This window comes from Pseudophryne corroboree, chromosome 2, assembly GCF_028390025.1.
Source record: "Pseudophryne corroboree isolate aPseCor3 chromosome 2, aPseCor3.hap2, whole genome shotgun sequence".
Lineage (NCBI taxonomy): Eukaryota > Metazoa > Chordata > Amphibia > Anura > Myobatrachidae > Pseudophryne > Pseudophryne corroboree.
Genome location: NC_086445.1, coordinates 1,052,992,456 through 1,053,019,190, shown reverse-complemented (window position 1 = coordinate 1,053,019,190; position 26,735 = coordinate 1,052,992,456). Strand labels below are relative to the sequence as shown.

General features: G+C 47.1%; 1 protein-coding gene across 1 annotated transcript in view; it reads right to left on the bottom strand.

The window, feature by feature from the left end:
- ICOSLG (inducible T cell costimulator ligand) overlaps positions 1-26,735 on the bottom strand; it is a 120,033-nt gene that overhangs the window by 67,927 nt on the left and 25,371 nt on the right. Inside the window, exons 3-4 of the mRNA XM_063956900.1 lie at positions 19,962-20,306; positions 8,408-8,674 (exon numbers count right to left, since the gene is read on the bottom strand). Coding sequence (XP_063812970.1) covers positions 8,408-8,674; positions 19,962-20,306 — 612 coding nt within the window. The remainder of the gene's footprint in view (positions 1-8,407; positions 8,675-19,961; positions 20,307-26,735) is intronic.

Below are 26,735 nucleotides of genomic sequence, written 5' to 3'. Positions count from 1 at the left end.
ACCAGTGGAACGAAGTGCGCCATCTTCGAAAACCTGTCAACGACAACCCAGATGGCTGTCATCCCCGAGGATTTGGGCAAGTCCACCACAAAATCCATTGAAATGTGGGTCCATGGCTTAGATGGGATAGAGAGTGGATGTAATGGGCCAACAGGAACCCCTCTAGGAGTCTTATTTCGGGCACAGATGTCACATGCCCGAACCCACTGATCCACATCCTTAGCCACCGAGGGCCACCACACCGCCCTAGATAGCAACTCCCGAGTTCTGGCAATACCCGGGTGACCTGCCGACTTCTTGGCATGGAATTCCAGGAACACTCGCTGTCTTAACCTAGGAGGCACAAACAAAAGACCTACCGGAAGGTCTGGAGGAGCCTGCTCCTGTGCTCTGAGGACTAATGATAAGAGGTCCTGGGTAATGCCCACTTTAATACATGATGGGGAAACAATGGGCAACGGCTCCTCGGTGGTCTCCTGGATTGGAGCAAAACTCAGCGAGAGCGCATCAGCCTTGATGTTTTTTGACCCAGGGCGATATGTTATCAAAAAATTAAAGCGAGCAAAAAACAAAGCCCATCGTGCCTGCCTGGCATTGAGACGCTTCGCTGACTCTAAATATGCCAGATTCTTATGGTCAGTGAGAATTGAGACCACAAACTTAGCCCCCTCAAGCCAGTGTCTCCACTCCTCCAGTGCATCCTTAATAGCCAACAATTCCCGGTTACCCACGTCATAATTCATCTCGGCAGGTGAAAATTTACGGGAAAAGTAAGCACAGGGATGAAGGCGATTATCAGACACTCCCATCTGAGAAAGCACTGCCCCAATACCCATCTCAGAGGCATCCACCTCCACCACAAAAGGACGCTCTGGATCTGGGTGTCGCAGCACCTTGGCCGAAACAAATGCCCTTTTGAGACGGGCAAAAGCCGCTTTAGCCTCACAAGACCAGTGAGCAACATCCGCCCCTTTCTTAGTGAGTGCCACCAAGGGCGCCACTATAGACGAAAATCCAGCGATAAATCGTCTATAAAAATTCGCAAAGCCCAGGAAACGCTGAAGCGCCTTCAAACTAGTGGGCTGCACCCAATCCAGGACTGCCTGTACCTTGGAACCCTCCATTTGGAAACCTTCTGGGGAGATAATATATCCTAGAAATGCGATTTGCTGAACTTCAAATTCGCACTTCTCCAGCTTCGCCCCAAGCCGGTGGTCTCTGAGTTTCTGGAGGACTAAGCGTACATGCTTCCGATGTTCCTCCAGGGAATGGGAGAAGATTAGGATGTCATCTAAGTATACAACTAAGAATCTATCCAAATATTCCCTGAGCACATCATTCATGAAATCCTGGAAGACTGCCGGGGCATTACAGAGCCCAAAAGGCATCACCAAATATTCATAATGCCCTGAGTGGGTATTAAAGGCAGTCTTCCATTCATCCCCCTCTCTTATTCGGATTAGATTGTACGCACCGCGTAGGTCAATCTTAGAAAAAATGGTGGCAGTACGAAGCTGGTCAAACAAGACCGAAATGAGAGGCAGTGGGTATGAGTTTTTAATCGTGATACGGTTCAATTCCCTGAAGTCGATGCAGGGTCGCAACGAACCGTCCTTTTTACCCACGAAGAAGAACCCCGACCCAACTGGAGACTGTGAAGGTCTGATAAATCCCTTAGCCAAGTTCTCCTGAATGTACTCTGCCATAGCCTGAGTCTCAGGACGTGACAGGGAGTACAACCTGCTCTTGGGAAGCTTAGCATTTGGCAACAAATCAATGGCACAGTCATAGGGGCGATGGGGAGGTAGTACCTCTGCAACTTTTTTGGGAGAACACGTCCGCAAAATCTGCATAACACCCTGGCAATCCTGGCAAACTTAGCTGCGAGAGCCTGACTGGAAGGCTCAAGCAACTCCTGAAACAATCAGTACCCCAACTAAGAATCTCCCCAGAGACCCAGTCAAATTGAGGATTGTGGGCCCTTAACCAGGGTAACCCCAACACCAATGGGGCAAAAGTACAGACAGTCACATAAAAGGACAATTTTTCAGAGTGTGTGGCTCCAATAAACAAAGAAATCTGGCTAGTGCAAGAGGTAATTTTACCTTGGGATAATGGTTCCCCGTTTAACCCACAAATCTCAATTTCCGATGCCAAGAGTACTAAGGGAACAGAGTGTTTCAGGGCGAATTGGCGGTCCATAAAAACCCCGTCGGCCCCACTGTCCACAAAGGCCTCAGTCTTGACAGTTTGACCGAGGATCTTCAAGGTCACCGGAATGATAAAAGTCTTCTTGGGAAATTCTGACTTCTGGCCTGACAGGATATTTCCCATCACCCTCAGGCCCTGAAGTTTTCCGGCTTTTCTGGGCATGATACTACCACATGACCTTTATTCCCACAGTACAAACACAACCCCTGCTGTCTCCTCCGCGTCTTCTCACGCGAGGAGAGGCGGGTAGCCCCAATCTGCATAGGCTCCTCAGAAAATTCCTCAGAGTCTGAGGTTCCCTTGGGAAGGAAGGAAATCTCAGTCTCCCTTTCAAGCCTACGCTCTCTCAGCCGTCTATCCACCCGGATGGATAACTGCATGAGCTGATCCAAGCTATCAGGCAAGGGATATTGTACCAGTTGGTCCTTTATCTGGTTAGAAAGACCTCTTCGGTACTGGTGTCTCAGGGCTGGGTCATTCCACTGGGTATCATGGGCCAACCTCCGAAACTCCGTACAGTAAACCTCAACTGGCCTTCGCCCTTGCTTAAGGATCGAAATCTGAGCCTCGGCTGAGGCCGTCTTGTCAGGGTCATCATACAACATGCCCAGTGCCGTAAAAAAAGCATCAACACTTTTAAGCGACGGACAGTCAGGCTGCAACCCATATGCCCAGACCTGTGGGTCTCCTTGTAGCAAGGAAATCACTACGCCCACCCGCTGAATCTCCGACCCAGAAGACTGAGGCCTAAGCCGGAAGTATAGCTTGCAGCTCTCCTTGAAACAAAAGAACTGCGAGCGATCTCCAGAAAAACGATCCGGGAGATTTACTTTCGGCTCCTTAACCCCTGCAGGTGCTGCTGCTGCGGGAGATCCGCCAGCAGCCTGGGAGGTGTGCATTTTAATGGACAAATCATTAAATTGTCGAGTCAGGACCTGCACCTGATCGACCACCTGTTGCAACGTATTTTGAGGGGTATGCTCCATATTCCCACAAAATTTCAACAGGAGTATTAGGCTGCTGAATATGTTATGCACACCAGTGCCTGCAGGAAAGTACTGGTGTCAGAACTGTTATGCACTCCAGTGTCTGCAGGAATGTACTGGTGTTTGAACTGTTATGCAAAACAAATGGACTCACAGACAAACTGGGGAATATGACATAACGTACACAGAAGGTGATAGGGTAACAAAATACACACAAAGTGAACAGAGAAGCCCAGAGGCTAAGGAACTGGGTATCTCCCTTGTATTAGAACTGCTCAGATGTAAAAAGCAAGATGTTGTGTTTTAATACGTAGAGAACCTGAAATGCTGTTGCTAAGGGCAACAGCAAAACCCTAAAGGGTTACCAACGGGTGTGGCAGTAAACTCCTTGGTCAGAGATGGAATGATAGACACAAGGAGAGTCTCCACAATCCTATTTCTCACTTGCAGTGCACAGGTTCAGCTTACTGCCACTAAACTGACCCCTGACACCTAGCACAGTGAGACAGGATTAGACAGGCAAGTGTTAGAATACAGCCGCAAACTTGCTAAGTTCACAGAGTAGTAACAGAACCCCAGCAAGCTAAACGACTGACTCCAGTCTTACTGCTAGGTCTGGATTGGCAGAGTGTAATACCAAATTCCCAGGCCTATTTGCAGTAAGCAACAAACAAATACAAAGCTACACAGTACTGGCTAACGTTCATGAACTGACTAACCAACAAAGATTCAGCAGCATCTGCTTACCCTGAAAAGAGGCCTTATAAAGCAGGTGCTGTCCACGCCCCACTCAGACCTCACAGACTGTGAGCACAAAAACCAGCACCGGATCCCCTGCCGTGCACAGAGCCTATAACCACTGCACAGCAAAAGACCCGAACCGGAGTATCAGCTGCGCTCAGGTTACTCCACTAGCACTTGTCTCCTGGTTGCCATGACGACGTGGCAGCACAGGGCAGGAGACCCTAACATTATGCTTAGGAGGGGGCAGTTCTTTTTTTTCTGATTTTTGACTATTTCATACACATTTCCTCAGAGAAGCATGCACGGATCTAAGTGGGGGGTGGTCTCTATACTGATGATGAGGTTTGCACTGAATCGCGTCATGATAGCCATGCCACCTGCTGTACTATGCTGGTAATCCCTTGTATAACAGGGGGCGTGGCCATGATGACGCAGTTGCTCCGCACTGTACCACCCCCTATGTTGCCTCATGCTTCCACCACTGCCCCCTATGCAGCGCAATACCCCCCACTGCCCTATTGGCGGCAGCCAGAAAGTTGGCAATTATGATCTTACCCCAATTTATCTTCCCAATACCAGTGGTGTATCTGTATTGGGTGCAGGGAGTACACGCGGGACCCTGGGGTGTTCTATCTTCCGCTCAGCATGTAGGAGCTGGAGCAGTAATTCCTGCTAATTACTCCTTTACTGCACAGATGGGGGGAGATGGGGTGGGAGGGAGAACACTAACCTGTAGAAGGGGCATTGGGATGAATGAAGGGGACCCAGTACATGGCTTTCAGGGTGGTAGGGGGTGTTTAATACGCAGGGGAGGGGTGGATAATGGAGTGGGCTTAATATTCATAATTTTCCGGTGGGAGGGCAGCTTCACTGACTGCAGATATCTCCTGTTCTAGTTTCTTTGCTTACAATGGGATAAAACACTAGAGTGCCCCACCTGTCAGGAGGTACTGGAGACACCTGTCAGGAGGTACTGGAGACACCTGTCAGGAGGTACTGGAGACACCTGTTAGGAGGTACTGGAGACACCTGTTAGGAGGTACTGGGGACACCTTTCAGGAGGTACTGGAGACACCTTTCAGGGGGTACTGGGGACACCTTTCAGGAGGTACTGGAGACACTTGTCAGGAGGTACTGGGGACACCTTTCAGGAGGTACTGGGGACACCTTTCAGGAGGTACTGGGGACACTTTTCAGGAGGTACTGGGGACACCTTTCAGGAGGTACTGGGGACACCTTTCAGGAGGTACTGGAGACACTTTTCAGGAGGTACTGGGGACACCTTTCAGGAGGTACTGGGGACACCTTTCAGGAGGTACTGGGGACACCTTTCAGGAGGTACTGGGGACATCTTTCAGGAGGTGCTGGAGACACCTTTCAGGAGGTACTGGAGACACCTTTCAGGAGGTACTGGGGACACCTTTCAGGTGGTACTGGGGACACCTTTCAGGAGGTACTGGGGACACCTTTCAGGAGGTATTGAGGACACCTTTCAGGAGGTACTGGGGACACCTTTCAGGAGGTACTGGGGACACCTTTCAGGAGGTACTGGGGACACATTTCAGGAGGTGCTGGGGACACCTTTCAGGAGGTGCTGGGGACACCTTTCAGAAAGTACTTGGGACACCTTTGAGGAGGTGCTGGGGACAACTTTCAGGAGATGCTGGGGACACCTTTCAGGAGATGCTGGGGACACCTTTCAGGAGATGCTGGGGACACATGTCAGGAGGTACTGGGGACACCTTTCAGGAGGTACTGGGGACACCTTTCAGGAGGTACTGGGGACACCTTCCAGGAGGTACTGGGGACACATTTCAGGAGGTACTGGGGACACCTTTCATGAGGTACTGTGGACTTGGGGATCAGAGTTCAGGAGCCAGAGCAATCCACTGCCGAATATATAAAACTGCATATCAGGCGTGTGGAACTGGAGCAGGGACCAGGAGCCTAGGGCCCTTATAGTCCTGGGGCCCTTGGGCAACTGCCCAGTGAGCCCATAGAAAAAGACGGCCCTGCGCACACCCTGCACCATGTTCTACCATACTTACCTCTCTGGAGTCTCACGTCGGCAATGCCAGTGCTGCACCAATCATTGGGGGCAGAGGTTAAAGTGAGCCAGAACGGGGCGGAACTGCATTCCGTCAGCTCCAATTGGAGACGGAACGCAGTTCCGCCTCCTCTGGCTCACCTAACCCAGAATGTGAGCCGCCCTGGAGCCGCATGGGAATGCCGGGCGCCTGCTGAGGTTGTGTTACCAGCGGGCGCCGTCACTTTTCCCTCAGCAGCAGCCGGAGCTCACTCCGGCTTCCGGCTGTGTGCGGCGTTATGGGAGAGACGTCATGACGTCTCTCCCATAGATCCGAGGAGCGGGCAGCTGGTGAGTATTGTGTGTGTGTTTTTTTTTGTTTGTTCGTTTTTTTATGTGTGAAGCGGCGCTACTAGGGGGCATCTTCTACTGGGGGCAACTTCTACTGGGGGCAACTTCTACTGGGGGCATCTTCTACTGGGGAAACTTCTACTGGGGGCATCTTCTACTGGGGCAGCTTCTACTGGGGGCAACTTCTACAGGGGGCATCTATACTGAGGAATTACTACTGGGGGCATAACCACAGGGGCCAACTGTACTGGGAGCAGCTTCTACTGGGGGCATCTATACTGGGGGCATAACTACAGCAGACAACTGTACTGGGGCAGTTTCTACTAGGGGGCATCTATGCTGGGGCATAACTACAGGGGGCATCTGTGCTGGGGGCAGCTTCTACAGAGGGCATTTGTACTGGGGGCATAACTACAGGGAGCATCTGTAATGGGGGCAGCTCTACTAGGGGCATCTGTACTGAGGGCAGCTCTACAAGGGGCATCTGTACTCTGTACTGGGGGCATCTGTACAGGGGGTATCTCTACTGGGGGCATAACTATGGGGGCATCTCTACAGGGGGTATTACTACTACTGGGGCAATACTACACAGGGCATTACCGCTGGGGGCATATCTACTGGGGGCATTACCTAGGGGCACTTAATAAGGGGCATCACTCCTGGGGACATAAGGGGCACTACTACGGGGGGCACTGTATAAGGGGCACCAATACTATGGGCTATACATAAGGGGCACTACAACTGTGGGCACTACCAGTACAGTGGGAATTGCATAAGGGGCACTACTACTGAGGGCATTGTATAAGGGGCACTACTACTGAGGGCATTGTATAAGGGGCACTACTGCTGTGGTCATGTTGGGTGACCACACACCTTTCTGTTTTGAGACCACGCCCCAATGCCTTTAGGACAGGGGGGGGGTGAGTTCCACCACCTCTTCAGGATCACTTTAAGCATTGATTGGGGGTATAGCCAGGCGGCCATTCTGCAGGTGCATGGTAGAAAAATTGCAGCAACGTTCTCCTAGAGACCTGCGCATGCATCAAAGATGCCCGCACGGTGCCAGAGCGTACTCGCTGTGTCGCTGGCTAGAGAGGAAGGGGCCGGACAGAGACTGCCCCTCCCTATTACCACTTACAGTTCCTCATAGTAATACTCCCCTTTACCTCTATTACCCCCATTTCAACACTTATTGGCCCTCATTCTGAGTTATTCGCTCGCTAGCTGCTTTTAGCAGCATTGCAACCGCTAAGCCGCCGCCCTCTGGGAGTGAATCTTAGATTAGCAGAACTGCTCAAAAATATTTTCCTGCAGTTTCTGAGTAGCTCCAGACCTACTCCTACATTGCGATCACCTCAGTCCGTTTAGGTCCTGCTTTGACGTCACAAACACGCCCTGCGTTCGGCCAGCCACTCCCCCGTTTCTCCAGACACTCCCGCGTTTTCTACTGACACGCCTGCGTTTTTTAGCACACTCCCGGAAAACAGTCTGTTACCACCCAGAAACGCCCCATTCATGTCAATCACACCCCGATCAGTCGTGCGACAGAAAAGCGCCGCTAGACCTTGTGTAAAACTGCATAGTTTTGTGTGAAAGTACTTTGCGCGTGCGCACTGCTTCCCGTACGCATGCGCAGAAAAGCCGCTTTTTCACCTAATCGCCATGCTGCGACCGAAAGCAGCTAGCGAACAACTCGGAATGAGGGCCATTGCCCCATGACTTCTCCTATTATACCCCTATTGCTCCTCCTATTACCACCTAGAACTCTGCCTATTACCCCTATATCACCCTATTACCCATAACTCCTTCTATAACCACATAGAACTCCTCCTATTACCCCTATAGCCCCTCTTACTACCCCATAACCCCTCCTATTAGACCATAACTCCTCCTATTACCCCTCTTATTACCCCATAACCCCTCCTATTACCCCTATAACTCCTCCTATTACCCCTCTTACTACCCCATAACCCCTCCTATTAGCCCATAATTCCTCCTATTACCCCTCTTACTACCCCATAACCCCTCCTATTACCCCTCTTACTACCCCATAACTCCTCCTACTACCTCTGGGTGACATGTGACTCACAGGTTTGGGCGGTGATATTGCTATGCTCCGTCATTATCATACATGTAATACTGAGGTTGGAGGTAACATTGATGCTGAGTGTACTGGCCACATAATCGGTGACTCCATCTTGCTGAACGTGATTATGAATACGACCCTCCTGGAGCTCAGTGCCGTCACTGGAGTTTATCCACATGATTCTTGGTTTCCGGATGACCAAAGGGGTCATGCAAGTCAGGTTCTGTTCCTGGCCATAAACCGCCTGCACAGAGATGGGGTCGATATCATCTGTAAGTACAGAACAAACTTATCAATAGTGAGATACTATGTGTGTGTGTGTGTGTGTGTGTGTGTGTGTGTGCGCGCTACAGAGGCGGCGTCCTCCTCCTAGTACCTCTATACTTAGCAGTAAGCCTTCCTCACCATCCACCTACATTACTCCTTTCCTCACCCTCAGCCACAGTCCTCATTACAACACATAGCATCACACAGCTGCAGGTGCCTGGGCGTTACTTGTGTAGTTAGTGTCTGGGTGTTGTGTAGTTAGTATATGGGTGTTATTTGTGTAGTTAGTGTCTGGGTGTTAGCCATGTAGTTAGTGTCTGGGTGTTAGTTGTGTAGTTAATGTCTGGGTGTCAGTTGTGTAGTTAGTGTCTGCGTGTTGTGTAGTTAGCATATGGGTGGTAGTTGTGTAGTTTGTCTGGGTGTTGTGTAGTTAGTGTCTGGGTGTTAGTTGTGTAGTTAGTGTCTGGGTGTAAGTTGTGTAGTTAGTGTCTGGGTGTTGTGTAGTTAGCATATGGGTGTTAGTTGTGTTGCTAGTGTCTGGGTGTTGTGTAGTTAGTGTCTGGGTGTTAGCCGTGTAGTTAGTTGTGTAGTTTGTGTCTGGGTGTCAGTTGTGTAGTTAGTGTCTGGGTGTTGTGTAGTTAGCATATGGGTGTTAGTTGTGTAGTTAGTGTCTGGGTGTTGTGTAGTTAGTGTCTGGGTGTTAGCTGTGTAGTTAGTGTCTGGGGTGTTAGATGTGTAGTTAGTGTCTGGGTGATATTTGTGCAGTTAGTGTCTGGGTGTCAGTTGTGTAGTTAGTGTCTGGGTGTTGTGTAGTTAGCATATGGGTGTTAGTTGTGTAGTTAGTGTCTGGGTGTTGTGTAGCTAGTGTCTGGGTGTTAGCTGTGTAGTTAGTGTCTGGGGTGTTAGATGTGTAGCTAGTGTCTGGGTGATATTTGTGCAGTTAGTGTCTGGGTGTCAGTTGTGTAGTTAGTGTCTGGGTGTTGTGTAATTAGTATATGGGTGTTATTTGTGTAGTTAGTGTCTGTATGTTAGCTGTGTAGTTAGTGTCTGGGTGTTAGTTGTGTAGTTAGTGTCTGGGTGTCAGTTGTGTAGTTAGTGTCTGGGTGTTGTGTAGTTAGTGTCTGAGTGTCAGTTGTGTTGCTAGTGTCTGGGTCTTGTGTAGTTAGTATATGGGTGTTATTTGTGTAGTTAGTGTCTGGGTGTCAGTTGTGTAGTTAGTGTCTGGGTGTTGTGTAGTTAGCATATGGGTGCTAGTTGTGTAGTTAGTGTCTGGGTGTTATGTAGTTAGTGTCTGGGTGTTAGTTGTGTAGTTAGTGTCTGGGTGTTGTGTAGTTAGCATATGGGTGTTAGTTGTGTAGTTAGTGTCTGGGTGTTGTGTAGTTAGTGTCTGGGTGTCAGTTGTGTAGTTAGTGTCTGGGTGTTGTATAGTTAGCATATGGGTGTTAGTTGTGTTGCTAGTGTCTGGGTGCTGTGTAGTTAGTGTCTGGGTGTTAGCCATGTAGTTAGTGTCTGGGTTTTAGTTGTGTAGTTAGTGTCTGGGTGTCAGTTGTGTAGTTAGTGTCTGGGTGTTGTGTAGTTAGCATATGGGTGTTAGTTGTGTAGTTAGTGTCTGGGTGTTGTGTATTTAGCATATGGGTGTTAGTTGTGTATTTAGTGTCTGGGTGTTGTGTAGTTAGTGTCTGGGTGTTAACTGTGTAGTTGGTGTCTGGGGTGTTAGATGTGTAGTTAGTGTCCGGGTGTTATTTGTGTAGTTAGTGTCTGGGTGTTAGATGTGTAGTTAGTGTATGGGTGTAGTTGTGTACTTAGTGTCTGGGTGTTAGTTGTGTAGTTAGTGTCTGGGTGTAAGATGTGTAGTTAGTGTCTGGGTGTTGTGTAGTTAGTATATGGGTGTTAGTTGTGTAGTTAGTGTCTGGGTGTTAGATGTGTAGTTAGTGTCTTGGTGTTATTTGTGTAGTTAGTGTCTGTGTGTTAGATGTGTAGTTAGTGTCTGAGTGTTATTTTTGTAGTTAGTGTCTGGGTGTTAGATGTGTAGTTAGTGTCTGGGTGTTAGTTGTGTAGTTAGTGTCTGAGTGTTAGATGTGTAGTTAGTATATGGGTGTTAGTTGTGTAGTTAGTGTCTGGGTGTTGTGTAGTTAGTGTCTGGGTGTTAACTGTGTAGTTGGTGTCTGGGGTGTTAGATGTGTAGTTAGTGTCCGGGTGTTATTTGTGTAGTTAGTGTCTGGGTGTTAGATGTGTAGTTAGTGTATGGGTGTAGTTGTGTACTTAGTGTCTGGGTGTTAGTTGTGTAGTTAGTGTCTGGGTGTAAGATGTGTAGTTAGTATATGGGTGTGAGTTGTGTAGTTAGTGTCTGGGTGTTGTGTTGTTAGTGTCTGGGTGTTAGATGTGTAGTTAGTGTCTTGGTGTTATTTGTGTAGTTAGTGTCTGTGTGTTAGATGTGTAGTTAGTGTCTGAGTATTATTTTTGTAGTTAGTGTCTGGGTGTTAGATGTGTAGTTAGTGTCTGGGTGTTAGTTGTGTAGTTAGTGTCTGAGTGTTAGATGTGTAGTTAGTATATGGGTGTTAGTTGTGTAGTTAGTGTCTGGGTGTTAGTTGTGTAGTTAGTGTCTGGTGTTGTGTAGTTAGTGTCTGGGTGTTGTGTAGTTAGCATATGGGTGTTAGTTGTGTTGCTAGTGTCTGGGTGTTGTGTAGTTAGTGTCTGGGTGTTAGTTGTGTAGTTAGTGTCTAGGTGTCAGTTGTGTAGTTAGTGTCTGGGTATTGTGTAGTTAGCATATGGGTGTTAGTTGTGTAGTTAGTGTCTGGGTGTTAGTTGTGTAGTTAGTGTCTGGGAGTTGTGTAGTTAGAGTCTGGGTGTTAGTTGAGTAGTTAGTGTCTGGGTGTTAGTTGAGTAGTTAGTGTCTGGGTGTCAGATGTGTAGTTAGTGCCTGCGTGTCAGTTGCGTAGTTAGTGTCTGGGTGTCAGTTGTGTAGTTAGTGTCTGGGTGTTGTGTAGTTAGCATATGGGTGCTAGTTGTGTAGTTAGTGTCTGGGTGTTTTGTAGTTAGTGCCTGGGTGTTAGTTGTGTAGTTAGTGTCTGGGTGTTGTGTAGTTAGCATATGAGTGTTAGTTGTGTAGTTAGTGTCTGGGTGTTGTGTAGTTAGTGTCTGGATGTCAGTTGTGTAGTTAGTGTCTGGGTGTTAGCTGTGTAGTTAGTGTCTGGGTGTTAGATGTGTAGTTAGTGTCTGGGTGTTATTTGTGTAGTTGGTGTCTGGGTGTTAGCTGTGTAGTTAGTGTCTGGATGTCAGTTGTGTAGTTAGTGTTTGAGTGTTGTGTAGTTAGCATATGGGTGTTAGTTGTGTAGTTAGTGTCTGGGTGTTGTGTAGGTAGTGTCTGGGTGTTGTGTAGTTAGCATATGGGTGTTATTTGTGTAGTTAGTGTCTGGGTGTCAGTTGTGTAGTTAGTGTCTGGGTGTTAGCTGTGTAGTTAGTGTCTGGGTGTTAGATGTGTAGTTAGTGTCTGGGTGTTATTTGTGTAGTTAGTGTATGGGTGTTGTGTAGTTATTGTCTGGGTGTTGTGTAGTTAGTGTCTGGGTGTTAGCTGTGTACTTAGTGTCTGGGTGTTGTGTAGTTAGTATATGGGTGTTAGTTGTGTAGTTAGTGTCTGGGTGTTGTGTAGTTAGTGTCTGGGTGTTAGATGTGTAGTTAGTGTCTGGGTGTTGTGTAGTTAGTGTCTGGGTGTTATATGTGTTGTTAGTGTCTGTGTGTTAGATGTGTAGTTTGTGTCTGGGTGTTAGTTGTGTAGTTAGTGTCTGGGTGTTAGATGTGTAGTTAGTGTCTGGGTGTTGTGTAGTTAGCATATGGGTGTTAGTTGTGTAGTTAGTGTCTGGGTGTTGTGTAGTTAGTGTCTGGGTGTCAGTTGTGTAGTTAGTGTCTGAGTGTTGTATAGTTAGCATATGGGTGTTAGTTGTGTTGCTAGTGTCTGGGTGCTGTGTAGTTAGTGTCTGGGTGTTAGCCATGTAGTTAGTGTCTGGGTTTTAGTTGTGTAGTTAGTGTCTGGGTGTCAGTTGTGTAGTTAGTGTCTGGGTGTTGTGTAGTTAGCATATGGGTGTTAGTTGTGTAGTTACTGTCTGGGTGTTGTGTATTTAGCATATGGGTGTTAGTTGTGTAGTTAGTGTCTGGGTGTTGTGTAGTTAGTGTCTGGGTGTTAACTGTGTAGTTGGTGTCTGGGGTGTTAGATGTGTAGTTAGTGTCCATGTGTTATTTGTGTAGTTAGTGTCTGGGTGTTAGATGTGTAGTTAGTGTATGGGTGTAGTTGTGTACTTAGTGTCTGGGTGTTACTTGTGTAGTTAGTGTCTGGGTGTAAGATGTGTAGTTAGTGTCTGGGTGTTGTGTAGTTAGTATATGGGTGTTAGTTGTGTAGTTAGTGTCTGGGTGTTGTGTTGTTAGTGTCTGGGTGTTAGATGTGTAGTTAGTGTCTTGGTGTTATTTGTGTAGTTAGTGTCTGTGTGTTAGATGTGTAGTTAGTGTCTGAGTGTTATTTTTGTAGTTAGTGTCTGAGTGTTAGATGTGTAGTTAGTATATGGGTGTTAGTTGTGTAGTTAGTGTCTGGGTGTTGTGTTGTTAGTGTCTGGGTGTTAGATGTGTAGTTAGTGTCTTGGTGTTATTTGTGTAGTTAGTGTCTGGGTGTTAGATGTGTAGTTAGTGTCTGGGTGTTAGTTGTGTAGTTAGTGTCTGAGTGTTAGATGTGTAGTTAGTATATGGGTGTTAGTTGTGTAGTTAGTGTCTGGGTGTTAGTTGTGTAGTTAGTGTCTGGGTGTTGTGTAGTTAGTGTCTGGGTGTTAGCTGTGTAGTTAGTGTCTGGATGTCAGTTGTGTAGTTAGTGTTTAGGTGTTGTGTAGTTAGCATATGGGTGTTAGTTGTGTAGTTAGTGTCTGGGTGTTGTGTAGTTAGTGTCTGGGTGTTGTGTAGTTAGCATATGGGTGTTATTTGTGTAGTTAGTGTCTGGGTGTCAGTTGTGTAGTTAGTGTCTGGGTGTTAGCTGTGTAGTTAGTGTCTGGGTGTTAGATGTGTAGTTAGTGTCTGGGTGTTATTTGTGTAGTTATTGTATGGGTGTTAGTTGTGTAGTTATTGTCTGGGTGTTGTGTAGTTAGTGACTGGGTGTTAGCTGTGTAGTTAGTGTCTGGGTGTCAGTTGTGTAGTTAGTGTTTGGGTGTTGTGTAGTTAGTATATGGGTGTTTGTTGTGTAGTTAGTGTCTGGGTGTTGTGTAGTTAGTGTCTGGGTGTTAGATGTGTAGTTAGTGTCTGGGTGTTGTGTAGTTAGTGTCTGGGTGTTGTGTAGTTAGTGTCTGGGTGTTATATGTGTAGTTTGTGTCTGGGTGTTAGTTGTGTAGTTAGTGTCTGGGTGTTAGATGTGTAGTTAGTATATGGGTGTTAGTTGTGTAGTTAGTGTCTGGGTGTTGTGTAGTTAGTGTCTGGGTGTTAGATGTGTAGTTAGTGTCTGGGTGTTAGATGTGTAGTTAGTGTCTGAGTGTTATTTGTGTAGTTAGTATATGGATGTTAGTTGTGTAGTTAGTGTCTGGGTGTTGTGTAGTTAGCATATGGGTTTAGTTGTGTAGTTAGTGTCTGGGTGTTGTGTAGTTAGTGTCTGGGTGTTAGTTGAGTAGTTAGTGTCTGGGTGTTAGTTGAGTAGTTAGTGTCTGGGTGTCAGATGTGTAGTTAGTGCCTGCGTGTCAGTTGCGTAGTTAGTGTCTGGGTGTCAGTTGTGTAGTTAGTGTTTGAGTGTTAGCTGTGTAGTTAGTGTCTGGGTGTTAGTTGTGTAGTTAGTGTCTGGGTGTTAGCTGTGTAGTTAGTGTAGTTAGTGTCTGGGTGTTAGTTGTGTAGTTAGTGTTTGGGTGTTGTGTAGTTAGTATATGGGTGTTAGTTGTGTAGTTAGTGTCTGTGTGTTGTGTAGTTAGTGTCTGGGTGTTAGATGTGTAGTTAGTGTCTGGGTGTTGTGTAATTAGTGTCTGGGTTTTATGTGTGTAGTTAGTGTCTGTGTGTTAGATGTGTAGTTAGTGTCTGGGTGTCAGTTGTGTAGTAAGTATATGGGTGTTAGTTGTGTAGTTAGTGTCTGGGTGTTGTGTAGTTAGTGTCTGGGTGTTATTTGTGTAGTTAGTGTCTGGTTGTTAGCCGTGTAGTTAATGTCTTGGTGTTAGTTGAGTAGTTAGTGTCTGGGTGTCAGTTGTGTAGTTAGTGTCTGGGTGTTGTGTATTTAGCATATGGGTGTTAGTTGTGTAGTTAGTGTCTGGGTGTTGTGTAGTTAGTGTCTGGGTGTTATTTGTGTAGTTAGTGTCTGGGTGTCAGATGTGTAGTTAGTGCCTGCGTGTCAGTTGCGTAGTTAGTGTCTGGGTGTCAGTTGTGTAGTTAGTGTTTGGGTGTTAGCTGTGTAGTTACTGTCTCGGTGTTATTTGTGTAGTTAGTGTCTGGGTGTCAGATGTGTAGTTAGTGCCTGCGTGTCAGTTGCGTAGTTAGTGTCTGGGTGTCAGTTGTGTAGTTAGTGTTTGGGTGTTAGCTGTGTAGTTACTGTCTCGGTGTTAGTTGCGTAGTTAGTGTCTGGGTGTTAGCTGTGTAGTTAGTGTAGTTAGTGTCTGGGTGTTAGTTGTGTAGTTAGTGTCTGTGTGTTGTGTAGTTAGTGTCTGGGTGTTAGATGTGTAGTTAGTGTCTGGGTGTTGTGTAATTAGTGTCTGGGTTTTATGTGTGTAGTTAGTGTCTGTGTGTTAGATGTGTAGTTAGTGTCTGGGTGTTAGTTGTGTAGTTAGTATATGGGTGTTAGTTGTGTAGTTAGTGTCTGGGTGTTGTGTAGTTAGTGTCTGGGTGTTATTTGTGTAGTTAGTGTCTGGTTGTTAGCCGGGTAGTTAATGTCTGGGTGTTAGTTGAGTAGTTAGTGTCTGGGTGTCAGTTGTGTAGTTAGTGTCTGGGTGTTGTGTATTTAGCATATGGGTGTTAGTTGTGTAGTTAGTGTCTGGGTGTTGTGTAGTTAGTGTCTGGGTGTTATTTGTGTAGTTAGTGTCTGGGTGTCAGTTTTGTAGTTAGCATATGGGTGTTAGTTGTGTTGCTAGTGTCTGGGTGTTGTGTAGTTAGTGTCTGGGTGTTAGCCATGTAGTTAGTGTCTGGGTGTTAGTTATGTAGTTAGTGTCTGGGTGTCAGTTGTGTAGTTAGTGTCTGGGTGTTATTTGTGTAGTTAGTGTCTGTGTGTTAGATGTGTAGTTAGTGTCTGAGTGTTATTTTTGTAGTTAGTGTCTGGGTGTTAGATGTGTAGTTAGTGTCTGGGTGTTAGTTGTGTAGTTAGTGTCTGAGTGTTAGATGTGTAGTTAGTATATGGGTGTTAGTTGTGTAGTTAGTGTCTGGGTGTTAGTTGTGTAGTTAGTGTCTGGATGTCAGTTGTGTAGTTAGTGTTTAGGTGTTGTGTAGTTAGCATATGGGTGTTAGTTGTGTAGTTAGTGTCTGGGTGTTAGCTGTGTAGTTAGTGTCTGGATGTCAGTTGTGTAGTTAGTGTTTAGGTGTTGTGTAGTTAGCATATGGGTGTTAGTTGTGTAGTTAGTGTCTGGGTGTTGTGTAGTTAGTGTCTGGGTGTTGTGTAGTTAGCATATGGGTGTTATTTGTGTAGTTAGTGTCTGGGTGTCAGTTGTGTAGTTAGTGTCTGGGTGTTAGCTGTGTAGTTAGTGTCTGGGTGTTAGATGTGTAGTTAGTGTCTGGGTGTTATTTGTGTAGTTATTGTATGGGTGTTAGTTGTGTAGTTATTGTCTGGGTGTTGTGTAGTTAGTGACTGGGTGTTAGCTGTGTAGTTAGTGTCTGGGTGTCAGTTGTGTAGTTAGTGTTTGGGTGTTGTGTAGTTAGTATATGGGTGTTAGTTGTGTAGTTAGTGTCTGGGTGTTGTGTAGTTAGTGTCTGGGTGTTAGATGTGTAGTTAGTGTCTGGGTGTTGTGTAGTTAGTGTCTGGGTGTTGTGTAGTTAGTGTCTGGGTGTTATATGTGTAGTTTGTGTCTGGGTGTTAGTTGTGTAGTTAGTGTCTGGGTGTTAGATGTGTAGTTAGTATATGGGTGTTAGTTGTGTAGTTAGTGTCTGGGTGTTGTGTAGTTAGTGTCTGGGTGTTAGATGTGTAGTTAGTGTCTGGGTGTTAGATGTGTAGTTAGTGTCTGAGTGTTATTTGTGTAGTTAGTATATGGATGTTAGTTGTGTAGTTAGTGTCTGGGTGTTGTGTAGTTAGCATATGGGTTTTAGTTGTGTAGTTAGTGTCTGGGTGTTGTGTAGTTAGTGTCTAGGTGTTAGTTGAGTAGTTAGTGTCTGGGTGTTAGTTGAGCAGTTAGTGTCTGGGTGTCAGATGTGTAGTTAGTGCCTGCGTGTCAGTTGCGTAGTTAGTGTCTGGGTGTCAGTTGTGTAGTTAGTGTTTGAGTGTTAGCTGTGTAGTTAGTGTCTGGGTGTTAGTTGTGTAGTTAGTGTCTGGGTGTTAGCTGTGTAGTTAGTGTAGTTAGTGTCTGGGTGTTAGTTGTGTAGTTAGTGTTTGGGTGTTGTGTAGTTAGTATATGGGTGTTAGTTGTGTAGTTAGTGTCTGGGTGTTAGTTGAGTAGTTAGTGTCTGGGTGTCAGATGTGTAGTTAGTGCCTGCGTGTCAGTTGCGTAGTTAGTGTCTGGGTGTCAGTTGTGTAGTTAGTGTTTGAGTGTTAGCTGTGTAGTTAGTGTCTGGGTGTTAGTTGTGTAGTTAGTGTCTGGGTGTTAGCTGTGTAGTTAGTGTAGTTAGTGTCTGGGTGTTAGTTGTGTAGTTAGTGTTTGGGTGTTGTGTAGTTAGTATATGGGTGTTAGTTGTGTAGTTAGTGTCTGTGTGTTGTGTAGTTAGTGTCTGGGTGTTAGATGTGTAGTTAGTGTCTGGGTGTTGTGTAATTAGTGTCTGGGTTTTATGTGTGTAGTTAGTGTCTGTGTGTTAGATGTGTAGTTAGTGTCTGGGTGTCAGTTGTGTAGTAAGTATATGGGTGTTAGTTGTGTAGTTAGTGTCTGGGTGTTGTGTAGTTAGTGTCTGGGTGTTATTTGTGTAGTTAGTGTCTGGTTGTTAGCCGTGTAGTTAATGTCTTGGTGTTAGTTGAGTAGTTAGTGTCTGGGTGTCAGTTGTGTAGTTAGTGTCTGGGTGTTGTGTATTTAGCATATGGGTGTTAGTTGTGTAGTTAGTGTCTGGGTGTTGTGTAGTTAGTGTCTGGGTGTTATTTGTGTAGTTAGTGTCTGGGTGTCAGATGTGTAGTTAGTGCCTGCGTGTCAGTTGCGTAGTTAGTGTCTGGGTGTCAGTTGTGTAGTTAGTGTTTGGGTGTTAGCTGTGTAGTTACTGTTCGGTGTTATTTGTGTAGTTAGTGTCTGGGTGTCAGATGTGTAGTTAGTGCCTGCGTGTCAGTTGCGTAGTTAGTGTCTGGGTGTCAGTTGTGTAGTTAGTGTTTGGGTGTTAGCTGTGTAGTTACTGTCTCGGTGTTAGTTGCGTAGTTAGTGTCTGGGTGTTAGCTGTGTAGTTAGTGTAGTTAGTGTCTGGGTGTTAGTTGTGTAGTTAGTGTCTGTGTGTTGTGTAGTTAGTGTCTGGGTGTTAGATGTGTAGTTAGTGTCTGGGTGTTGTGTAATTAGTGTTTGGGTTTTATGTGTGTAGTTAGTGTCTGTGTGTTAGATGTGTAGTTAGTGTCTGGGTGTTAGCTGTGTAGTTAGTATATGGGTGTTAGTTGTGTAGTTAGTGTCTGGGTGTTGTGTAGTTAGTGTCTTGGTGTTATTTGTGTAGTTAGTGTCTGGTTGATAGCCGGGTAGTTAATGTCTGGGTGTTAGTTGAGTAGTTAGTGTCTGGGTGTCAGTTGTGTAGTTAGTGTCTGGGTGTTGTGTATTTAGCATATGGGTGTTAGTTGTGTAGTTAGTGTCTGGGTGTTGTGTAGTTAGTGTCTGGGTGTTATTTGTGTAGTTAGTGTCTGGGTGTCAGTTTTGTAGTTAGCATATGGGTGTTAGTTGTGTTGCTAGTGTCTGGGTGTTGTGTAGTTAGTGTCTGGGTGTTAGCCATGTAGTTAGTGTCTGGGTGTTAGTTATGTAGTTAGTGTCTGGGTGTCATTTGTGTAGTTAGTGTCTGGGTGTTATGTAGTTAGCATATGGGTGTTAGTAGTGTAGCTAGTGTCTGGGTGTTAGTTGTGTAGTTAGTGTCTGGGTGTTGTGTAGTTAGCATATAGGTGTTAGTTGTGTAGTTAGTGTCTGGGTGTTGTGTAGTTAGTGTCTTGGTGTTGTGTAGTTAGCATATCGGTGTTAGTTGTGTAGCTAGTGTATGGGTGTTGTGTAGTTACCATATGGGTGTTAGTTGTGTAGCTAGTGTCTGGGTGTTAGTTGTGTAGTTAGTGTCTGGGTGTTGTGTAGTTAGCATATGGGTGTTAGTTGTGTAGTTAGTGTCTGGGTGTTGTGTAGTTAGTGTCTGGGTGTTGTGTAGTTAGTGTCTGGGTGTTAGCTGTGTAGTTAGTGTAGTTAGTGTCTGGGTGTTGTCTAGTTAGTGTCTGGGTGTTGTCTAGTTAGCATATGGGTGTTAGTTGTGTAGTTAGTGTCTGGGTGTTGTGTAGTTAGTGTCTGGGTGTTGTGTAGTTAGTGTCTGGGTGTTAGCTGTGTAGTTAGTGTCTGGGTGTTGTGTAGTTAGTGTCTGGGTGTTGTGTAGTTAGTGTCTGGGTGTTGTGTAGTTAGCATATGGGTGTTAGTTGTGTAGTTAGTGTCTGGGTGTTGTGTAGTTAGTGTCTGGGTGTTGTGTAGTTAGTGTCTGGGTGTTGTGTAGTTAGTGTCTGGGTGTTGTGTAGTTAGCATATGGGTGTTAGTTGTGTAGTTAGTGTCTGGGTGTTGTGTAGTTAGTGTCTGGGTATTAGTTGTGTAGTTAGTGTCTGGGTGTTGTGTAGTTAGCATATGGGTGTTAGTTGTGTAGTTAGTGTCTGGGTGTTGTGTAGTTAGCATATGGGTGTTAGTTGTGTAGTTAGTGTCTGGGTGTTGTGTAGTTAGTGTCTGGGTATTAGTTGTGTAGTTAGTGTCTGAGTGTTGTGTAGTTAGCATATGGGTGTTAGTTGTGTAGTTAGTGTCTGGGTATTAGTTGTGTAGTTAGTGTCTGGGTGTTGTGTAGTTAGTGTCTGGGTGTTGTGTAGTTAGTGTCTGGGTATTAGTTGTGTAGTTAGTGTCTGGGTGTTAGATGTGTAGTGATGTATAATATATATAAAGCAGTGTTCTGTGAAGTATATTCAGGGACATCCCAGATACTGGGCTCGGTCAGTGGTGGCTGTGACTACTTATATTATATCTCTCACCTGTCACGTTCAGGTCTACTTCTGTTTTCTGGAGTCTTTGGGTGGTTTCCTTTATCCAGAAGACAGCACACAGGTAGGTGCCGATGTCTTGGTGGGAGAGATTGGACAGGTGCAGGGTGAAATCACCTTTTCTCACCCCCAGGGGATTCAGGTGTGCCCGGCCCTTGTACGTCTCATTCTGGAGGCTGGTGTTCACCTTCCCGAGCCATACTATGGCCACCAACTGGTTCTGCAGCTCCCAGTACATCGTAATCTCATCTATGGGGTGCTTCAAGGGATCTTCTTTACAGGACATGTCCACTGAGCCCCCCAGCCTGCCCGTCACACCGGCGCTGCACCCCCACTCTAGGAGACAGACATAACACACAGTTACATGTTACACACGTCAGGGGAACAGCATACATCACCCATTTACTAATATCTGTATCATGTTCTCTCCTAATTCCAATCACCGACAGTCCCCCTCTCTGATCATATACGGTCCTACGTAAAGTGATCACCTCTAATAGTGCGAGGTGCCGACACTCACTGAGGATGGGGTGAGTCAGCACACCGGTCCTCAGACAGCAGCGTCTGGTCTGCCATAGAGCCCAATCTGGTGTACAGCACATGTTATACAGAGCCTGCTCATCCACTAGTCCACCTAGGACCTCATTCTGCGTCAGACGCAAGTGTGCGGCTCATCTCACCTTTTACTGCATCATGTGGACGCGTGATAGAAAGATACTGGTGACTGCGTCGGACCAGACTTATACTGACTCTGACCTGTCCCATGTACAACACATTCCATCTGTCACCAAATCATGTTATATACATTTAAACTGCATCCATATACCTCACCATAATATATACTGAGGGCAGGAGCGGTTCTTGGTGCGGGCAAGCAGTGCCTGCGCCCGGGGCACTGTGGCCTGGGGGGCATGGCCGCAGTCACCCCGCAGGCACCGCCGCCTACCCGCACCCCGCTCCCTGGCTGCAGCGGACGCCGTGGGCTATGTGGGCATCCGCTGCAGCCGGCTCCAGGGACAGACACAAGAGGTCATTATTGACCTCTAGTGTCTGTGCGGCACTGCTATGGGAGAGACGTCATGACGTCTCTCCCATAGAGAGGAGAGGAGACGGAGCAGCAGCAGCAGCGGTTGGGAAGCAGGAGTGGGGCAGTGGTAAGTATTGTTTTTTTTATTTTTGTGTGTGTTTGTAAGTGGCTACTAAGGGGCACAGTGACAAGGGACACAACTACTGGGGGCACAGTGACAGGGGGCACAACTACTGGGGGTAAAGCATCATGGGGCACAACTACTGGGGGCAAAGCAACAGGGGGCACAGCAACAGAGGGCACAACTACTGGGGGCAAAGCAACAGGGGGCACAGCAACAAAGGGCACAACTACTGGGGCAAAGCAACAGGGGGCACAGCAACAGAGGGCACAACTACTGGGGGCAAAGCAACAGGGGGCACAGCAACAAAGGGCACAACTACTGGGGGCAAAGCAACAGGGGGCACAGCAACAGAGGGCACAACTACTGGGGGCAAAGCAACAGGGGGCACAGCAACAAAGGGCACAACTACTGGGGGCAAAGCAACAGGGGGCACAGCAACAAAGGGCACAACTACTGGGGCAAAGCAACAGGGGGCACAGCAACAGAGGGCACAACTACTGGGGGCAAAGCAACAGGGGGCACAGCGACAGGGGGCACAACTACTGGGGGCAAAGCAACAGGAGGCACAGCGATGGGGCACAACTACTGGGGCAAATCTACTGGGGGCATAGCTATAGGGGGCACAACTACTGGGGCAAATCTACTGGCGGGCATAGCTACTGGGGGCACAGCCACAGGGGGAAAATCTACTGGGGGCAAATCAACTGGGGGGCACAACTACTTGGGGCAAATCAGGGGGCACAGCTACTGGGGGCATAACTGTGGCCATGCCCCTCCCCTATAAAGCCACGCCCCTAACTGTTTTGCTGTGGGGGGCGCCAGTGGAAACTTTCGCACTGGGCGCCACAAGGTGTAGAACCGGCCCTGACTGAGGGCACCTGGGTGTGGCCAGAGACCCTGGCGTCCACATGGTTAATTGCTGCCACGGCGCGTAAGGGGGTAACCCTTAAGTGTCTGGCACCATTTTAAGGACAATAGGCGCTTGGCGTCACTGTTAAACATACTTACGGCGCTGGGCGTGGACTGTTTAAAAACATGTTTAATGATGTGTTTTAACATGTCATATGTAGTGTTCTGTGCACAGCTGTAGGATTGTATGTTTACATGTATTTATATTTAAGATGTGGTCACCTGTATTTTAAAGGGAAAAATGCACTTTCTACTGTATATATGTCTGAATAAGGATCCCCTATCTCCTGTGACTAGGAAATGACATACTAATTGCCCTCTCCTAGCAGATGTGTGAATGACAAAACTTTTTGATGTTGGACAGAGCACAGCAGGTAAAGGTTGGGAGTGTGAGTTCCTTAGACATACAAATCCTGAATGGTATATGCAGGAAGGATGAGGAACATTTCTATTTTGAAGCTATGTGATAAATGTATCAAAGGCGAATTGTAAACTACCAGGTGGTAAGGAATGGAGTTTAGATGACACCAAACTTTGTGTGTGACAGGAAGGAGGAAATTGCTTCATGCACTTATATCCTTTTAAAATGTAATCTATTTATATTTTCTAAGATATCCTGACTTAAGGGTTAACCCCTTACACGCTGTGGCAACAATTAACCATGTGGCGACCAGGGTCTCTGGCCACACTCCCCCCCCCCCAATACAAGCGGGAAAACCAGCGAGTTATGTCCCAACGATTTGGCTCTTGGTCCCGCAGTCACTTGGGGTGAAGGGGACACTACCTGGGGGGGTTAGGCTCCGACCTAGACAGTCCATCCATATTGCAGTGGGCCCTTCTTCGTGGGTACACAATGTTCAAATAGTCCACATGAAGTCCAAGTTCAAGGCTCCACCACAAAAGTCTGTCAATTTTCCCCAAGGTAGGTTGCAGCCACCTAACAGATGGGTGGTAGGTCACCACTGTGGGGGCCAGTTACACAGAGAAAAAACTGGTCCAATGTATACACAAGTGCCAAGGTGTCCCAATTGTGGAATATCCCACCTCCCACAATAGCAGTAAACAGGCCACAGGGTGCTTCTTCACATATGGCTCCTCCTGGCTCAGTACTGCTCCCACTCCGTGCACTGGCGCAGTAACGTCCTGGTCAAGAATGTGCGCCATCAGCACTGGAGCAGGTACCAGGGCCTCCTTAAAATGACTGGAATGCCAACTCAAAAGCGGGTGCAAAGTCTACTGACTTGGGAATGCCCTTCCTAGTCATCTCTGTAAGGGGGTTCACTACAGAACTAAAGTCGGTGACAACATGTCCGTAGGGCCTTACAGGTTCTAAGGTCAGTACCTGTCTAGGTGATGTGGGTCGGGGGCAGCCTCTGGTCGCCTCTGCTTTGGGCCTACCCCTGTCTCCTCCCACATGGTGCCCCAGGCACTGCACCTCTGTCATTCCTATCTGGCAACTATCTGGCCTAACTGTCAGACCTGCCCTCCAATCCTCCTCTGTCGACCTATGACTCGGGAAACCTACCCTGTCACCTAGGCCTACTCTCACCTCCTTGTCCACTACCTGTACCACAGTGATGGCGGCCAGACCACCAGCCTCTGGATCCCATGTGGCATTCAGTACAGGGAGGCTGTGTGTCTTCCCCGATCTACTGCGCATATGTCCACAGCAACTAGCTGTAAGGGTTCTCTTATAGGCAAATGCTAGAGTGCCCCAGCTGCCAACACAAGGCACCAGCCTTACAGTTGGTCTGGGCGTCATCCAACATTCCAGACCAGGGTAAGCTCTGTGACAGGCACTTCAGGGTACGGTCTATCTCCGGTGACTATCCAAAGGGGGTTTCACTGGCAACCGACACCGGTTGCGCAGGAAAGTTCCCTGGGGGGACCAGTTGGACACGTTCCCTATCTGGTCTATCCCTCCCACTTTCCTGGTTACCCTGTATCTTAACCTTTCCCACCAGGTCACACTTCCTGCCCCCACCCTGTCAAGGCCGCTGCCAGCTTGGCGCCTCATGCCTTCCAAGGATGGGTCAGAGAGATGAGCCTCCCTAAACTCCTGCCTGCAGCCCTCAATCTCTCCTAAATTGGGACACTCTACGGGGGGATCTAAGTCAGGATTGCTAGGGTCAGTCTGGTAGGGGTCAGTCACGGAAAGGTCAGTGTGGTATCTTATACTCACCACCGGAGTTGGCAAACCACTTGGGTCAGGAGCATCATTGGGTACCCTCACAGGAGCAAAAGAGCTGGAACCAACATCCTCTCCGTTGCTAGGGGACTTAGGCATACCAGAGGCAAAAGGCATGCGGGGTCGATGTGCCGATCTAGCCGCTGTAATCTTTTCCTCTGGATGATGCTGTGGTTGGCGGTGCTGGCAGTTGTCTAGCAGCTGTAATCTTTTCCTCTGGGCTGGGCTGTACTGGAGTAGCTGATGTCAATGGTGGTTGTGGAACTTGATGCCGGGGAATAGTGCCAGCAAAAGTGGTGATGATCCCACCACCCAGATCATTTCCTAGGAACACATCAGTTGGGAGACCATCCATGATGGCAACTTCTCACAACTCTGGTCCAGCTCCCCAGTCCAGGTAGACTCTTGCCATGGGAACCTCTTTTTCAGTTCCATCTGCCAGGGTGACCTTGGCAGTGCGACCCTGCAATATTGCAGCAGGATCGATAAGGTGGGGGCTCAATACAGTGATTGAGGCCCCAGAGTCTCTTAGGCCTTCCCCCTGCAGGGGTCCCATGTGGACCGGCTGCAGGTGCCTCCACATATTGTGTAGGGACCGGTTGGCCATGCAGGTGACTCTCTTCACAGAGTGCACCTGTTTCTCGCCACACTCCATCGGACTGACTGGAGGGGGAACAATCTCTGTACGCTCATCTCCACTCGTCAAACAAGCGAGCCGGGCTCCAGCACTCGGATTTGGGGCACAAGTCTGGGGTGCTGAACTGCTCATGGGTGCTGTTAGGGTTCTTGGGCAAGTCCCAAAACTTCTTCCTGTAAGACTCCAGAGTGATGAAGAATCGCTGGGGGAGGGCCTTTGCAACTTCATCATATTTTCCACAGTCCTCAGTGGCCACGCCTCGATAGGCCCCCAAGGCCTCTCCATGCAGAGTGGGCACAAGGGGTACATTTACTAAGCTCCCGATTTTGACCGAATTGGTGTTTTTTCTTCAAAGTGTCATCTCGGGAATTTACTAAACACAAATCTCGGCAATGATGAGGGCATTCGTATTTTTTTTGTGGGCTGTGTAAAAAAATACGAATGTATACACCATCGGTCAAACACGGCTGTTTAGATATAGAACTCGGTCATTTATCAAAAATTCGTATTTCTAATTACCACCGTGAAAGGACCATTTCGTCCGTGAAATTTAGAGATTCGTAAAAAAATAAGTTTTTCAAATAGACCTGCTTTTGAGAAGCGTGTTTAGACGTGTTTCATGTAAAACATAAGTTCAGCCTACATTTGTTGAAACAAAAAACAGTACCTAACTACATGATTACAATCCCACACACACAAATGGATGTTGGCCTGTGTTGCATTAAATTTATGTGTTCAGATTTGTTTTTTGCTTTTTTAGTGTTACACATTTTATCAATAATAACATAATATGTCTTCACTCATTATAACTATATTAATTTTGGCCACAAATCAGGTGAATATTGTGCAAACAAATGTGTTTATTTTTTAAAAGATCAGAAAATAGAAAATGGAAACACAGATAAACTCTATCCCCCTAACAACCCAACACCTGTTGCTGGTTTAAATTATTTTTTTGGTGTGGCCCATAGATCCGGCAGAGTCGGGGCCAGGGACATTAGCTCTTCTTCTTGATCTTCTAACTGGGGATGAAATAGGCGTAGTTATTGGTGTTGTGGTTTCAGAGCTTGTGCTCGCTTGTTGGTTGTGTAGGTTGGCAATATTGTGGCTGAGGTTGGTTTATGTTGCATTCAGTTGGATGTTTGATGCCGTGTTGTTTTCTATTATTCTGGCTAGACTTTCACATAGTCGATTGTTTGAATCTAGGAGATTGAGGTAGTTCTGATGTTGCCTCATTTGGTCGTCCATAATCCTGGCCATGGTGAGTATCATGTTGCTGTTATCAGCCCGCTCAGAATTTTGTCTGCACATTATCCTTCAACTGCATTGTGTTTTTACTGTATAAAAAGAGGAGGCCTGTGAGCTCCAGAGTGTATTACACCATTTTCACTCTGCTGTAAACATCTACTGTATTGCTGAGTTCTTTTCAGAACTATTTTTGGCAAATAAACATCTTCTGCCTCAAGACTACCACTTCATCTTGTGACCTGCAGGGCTAGGCGAAACCTAGCTCCATTTTTCGGCTGTCCAAGGTACACCCAGCATCTCCAAGCTCCGCCTACCGCCTGCTACCGTGCTGTGCTTAGGCAAATGACGATTGGGGATTCGTCAACACCACACAGGGGTGGTAAGACAGCGTGTCGATGCTTACAGAGCAGAACCGTGGTTCCAGACACCGCGGTAAAGAGGAGTCTGGTGGTGGCAGCGTAGTACATGCCCACTGCGCAGTGGGTGGAGTCAGTAAAAGGCGGTTACTGACGGTAAGCGGGAATCCCCTATTTGGCCAGGTCCTGTGTGACCTAAATCTCCATTCTGTGACTGGGGACGGGACGTGAACCGGCAAGGGCTTTCGTACAGAACCATCCGGTCACACTGGATAT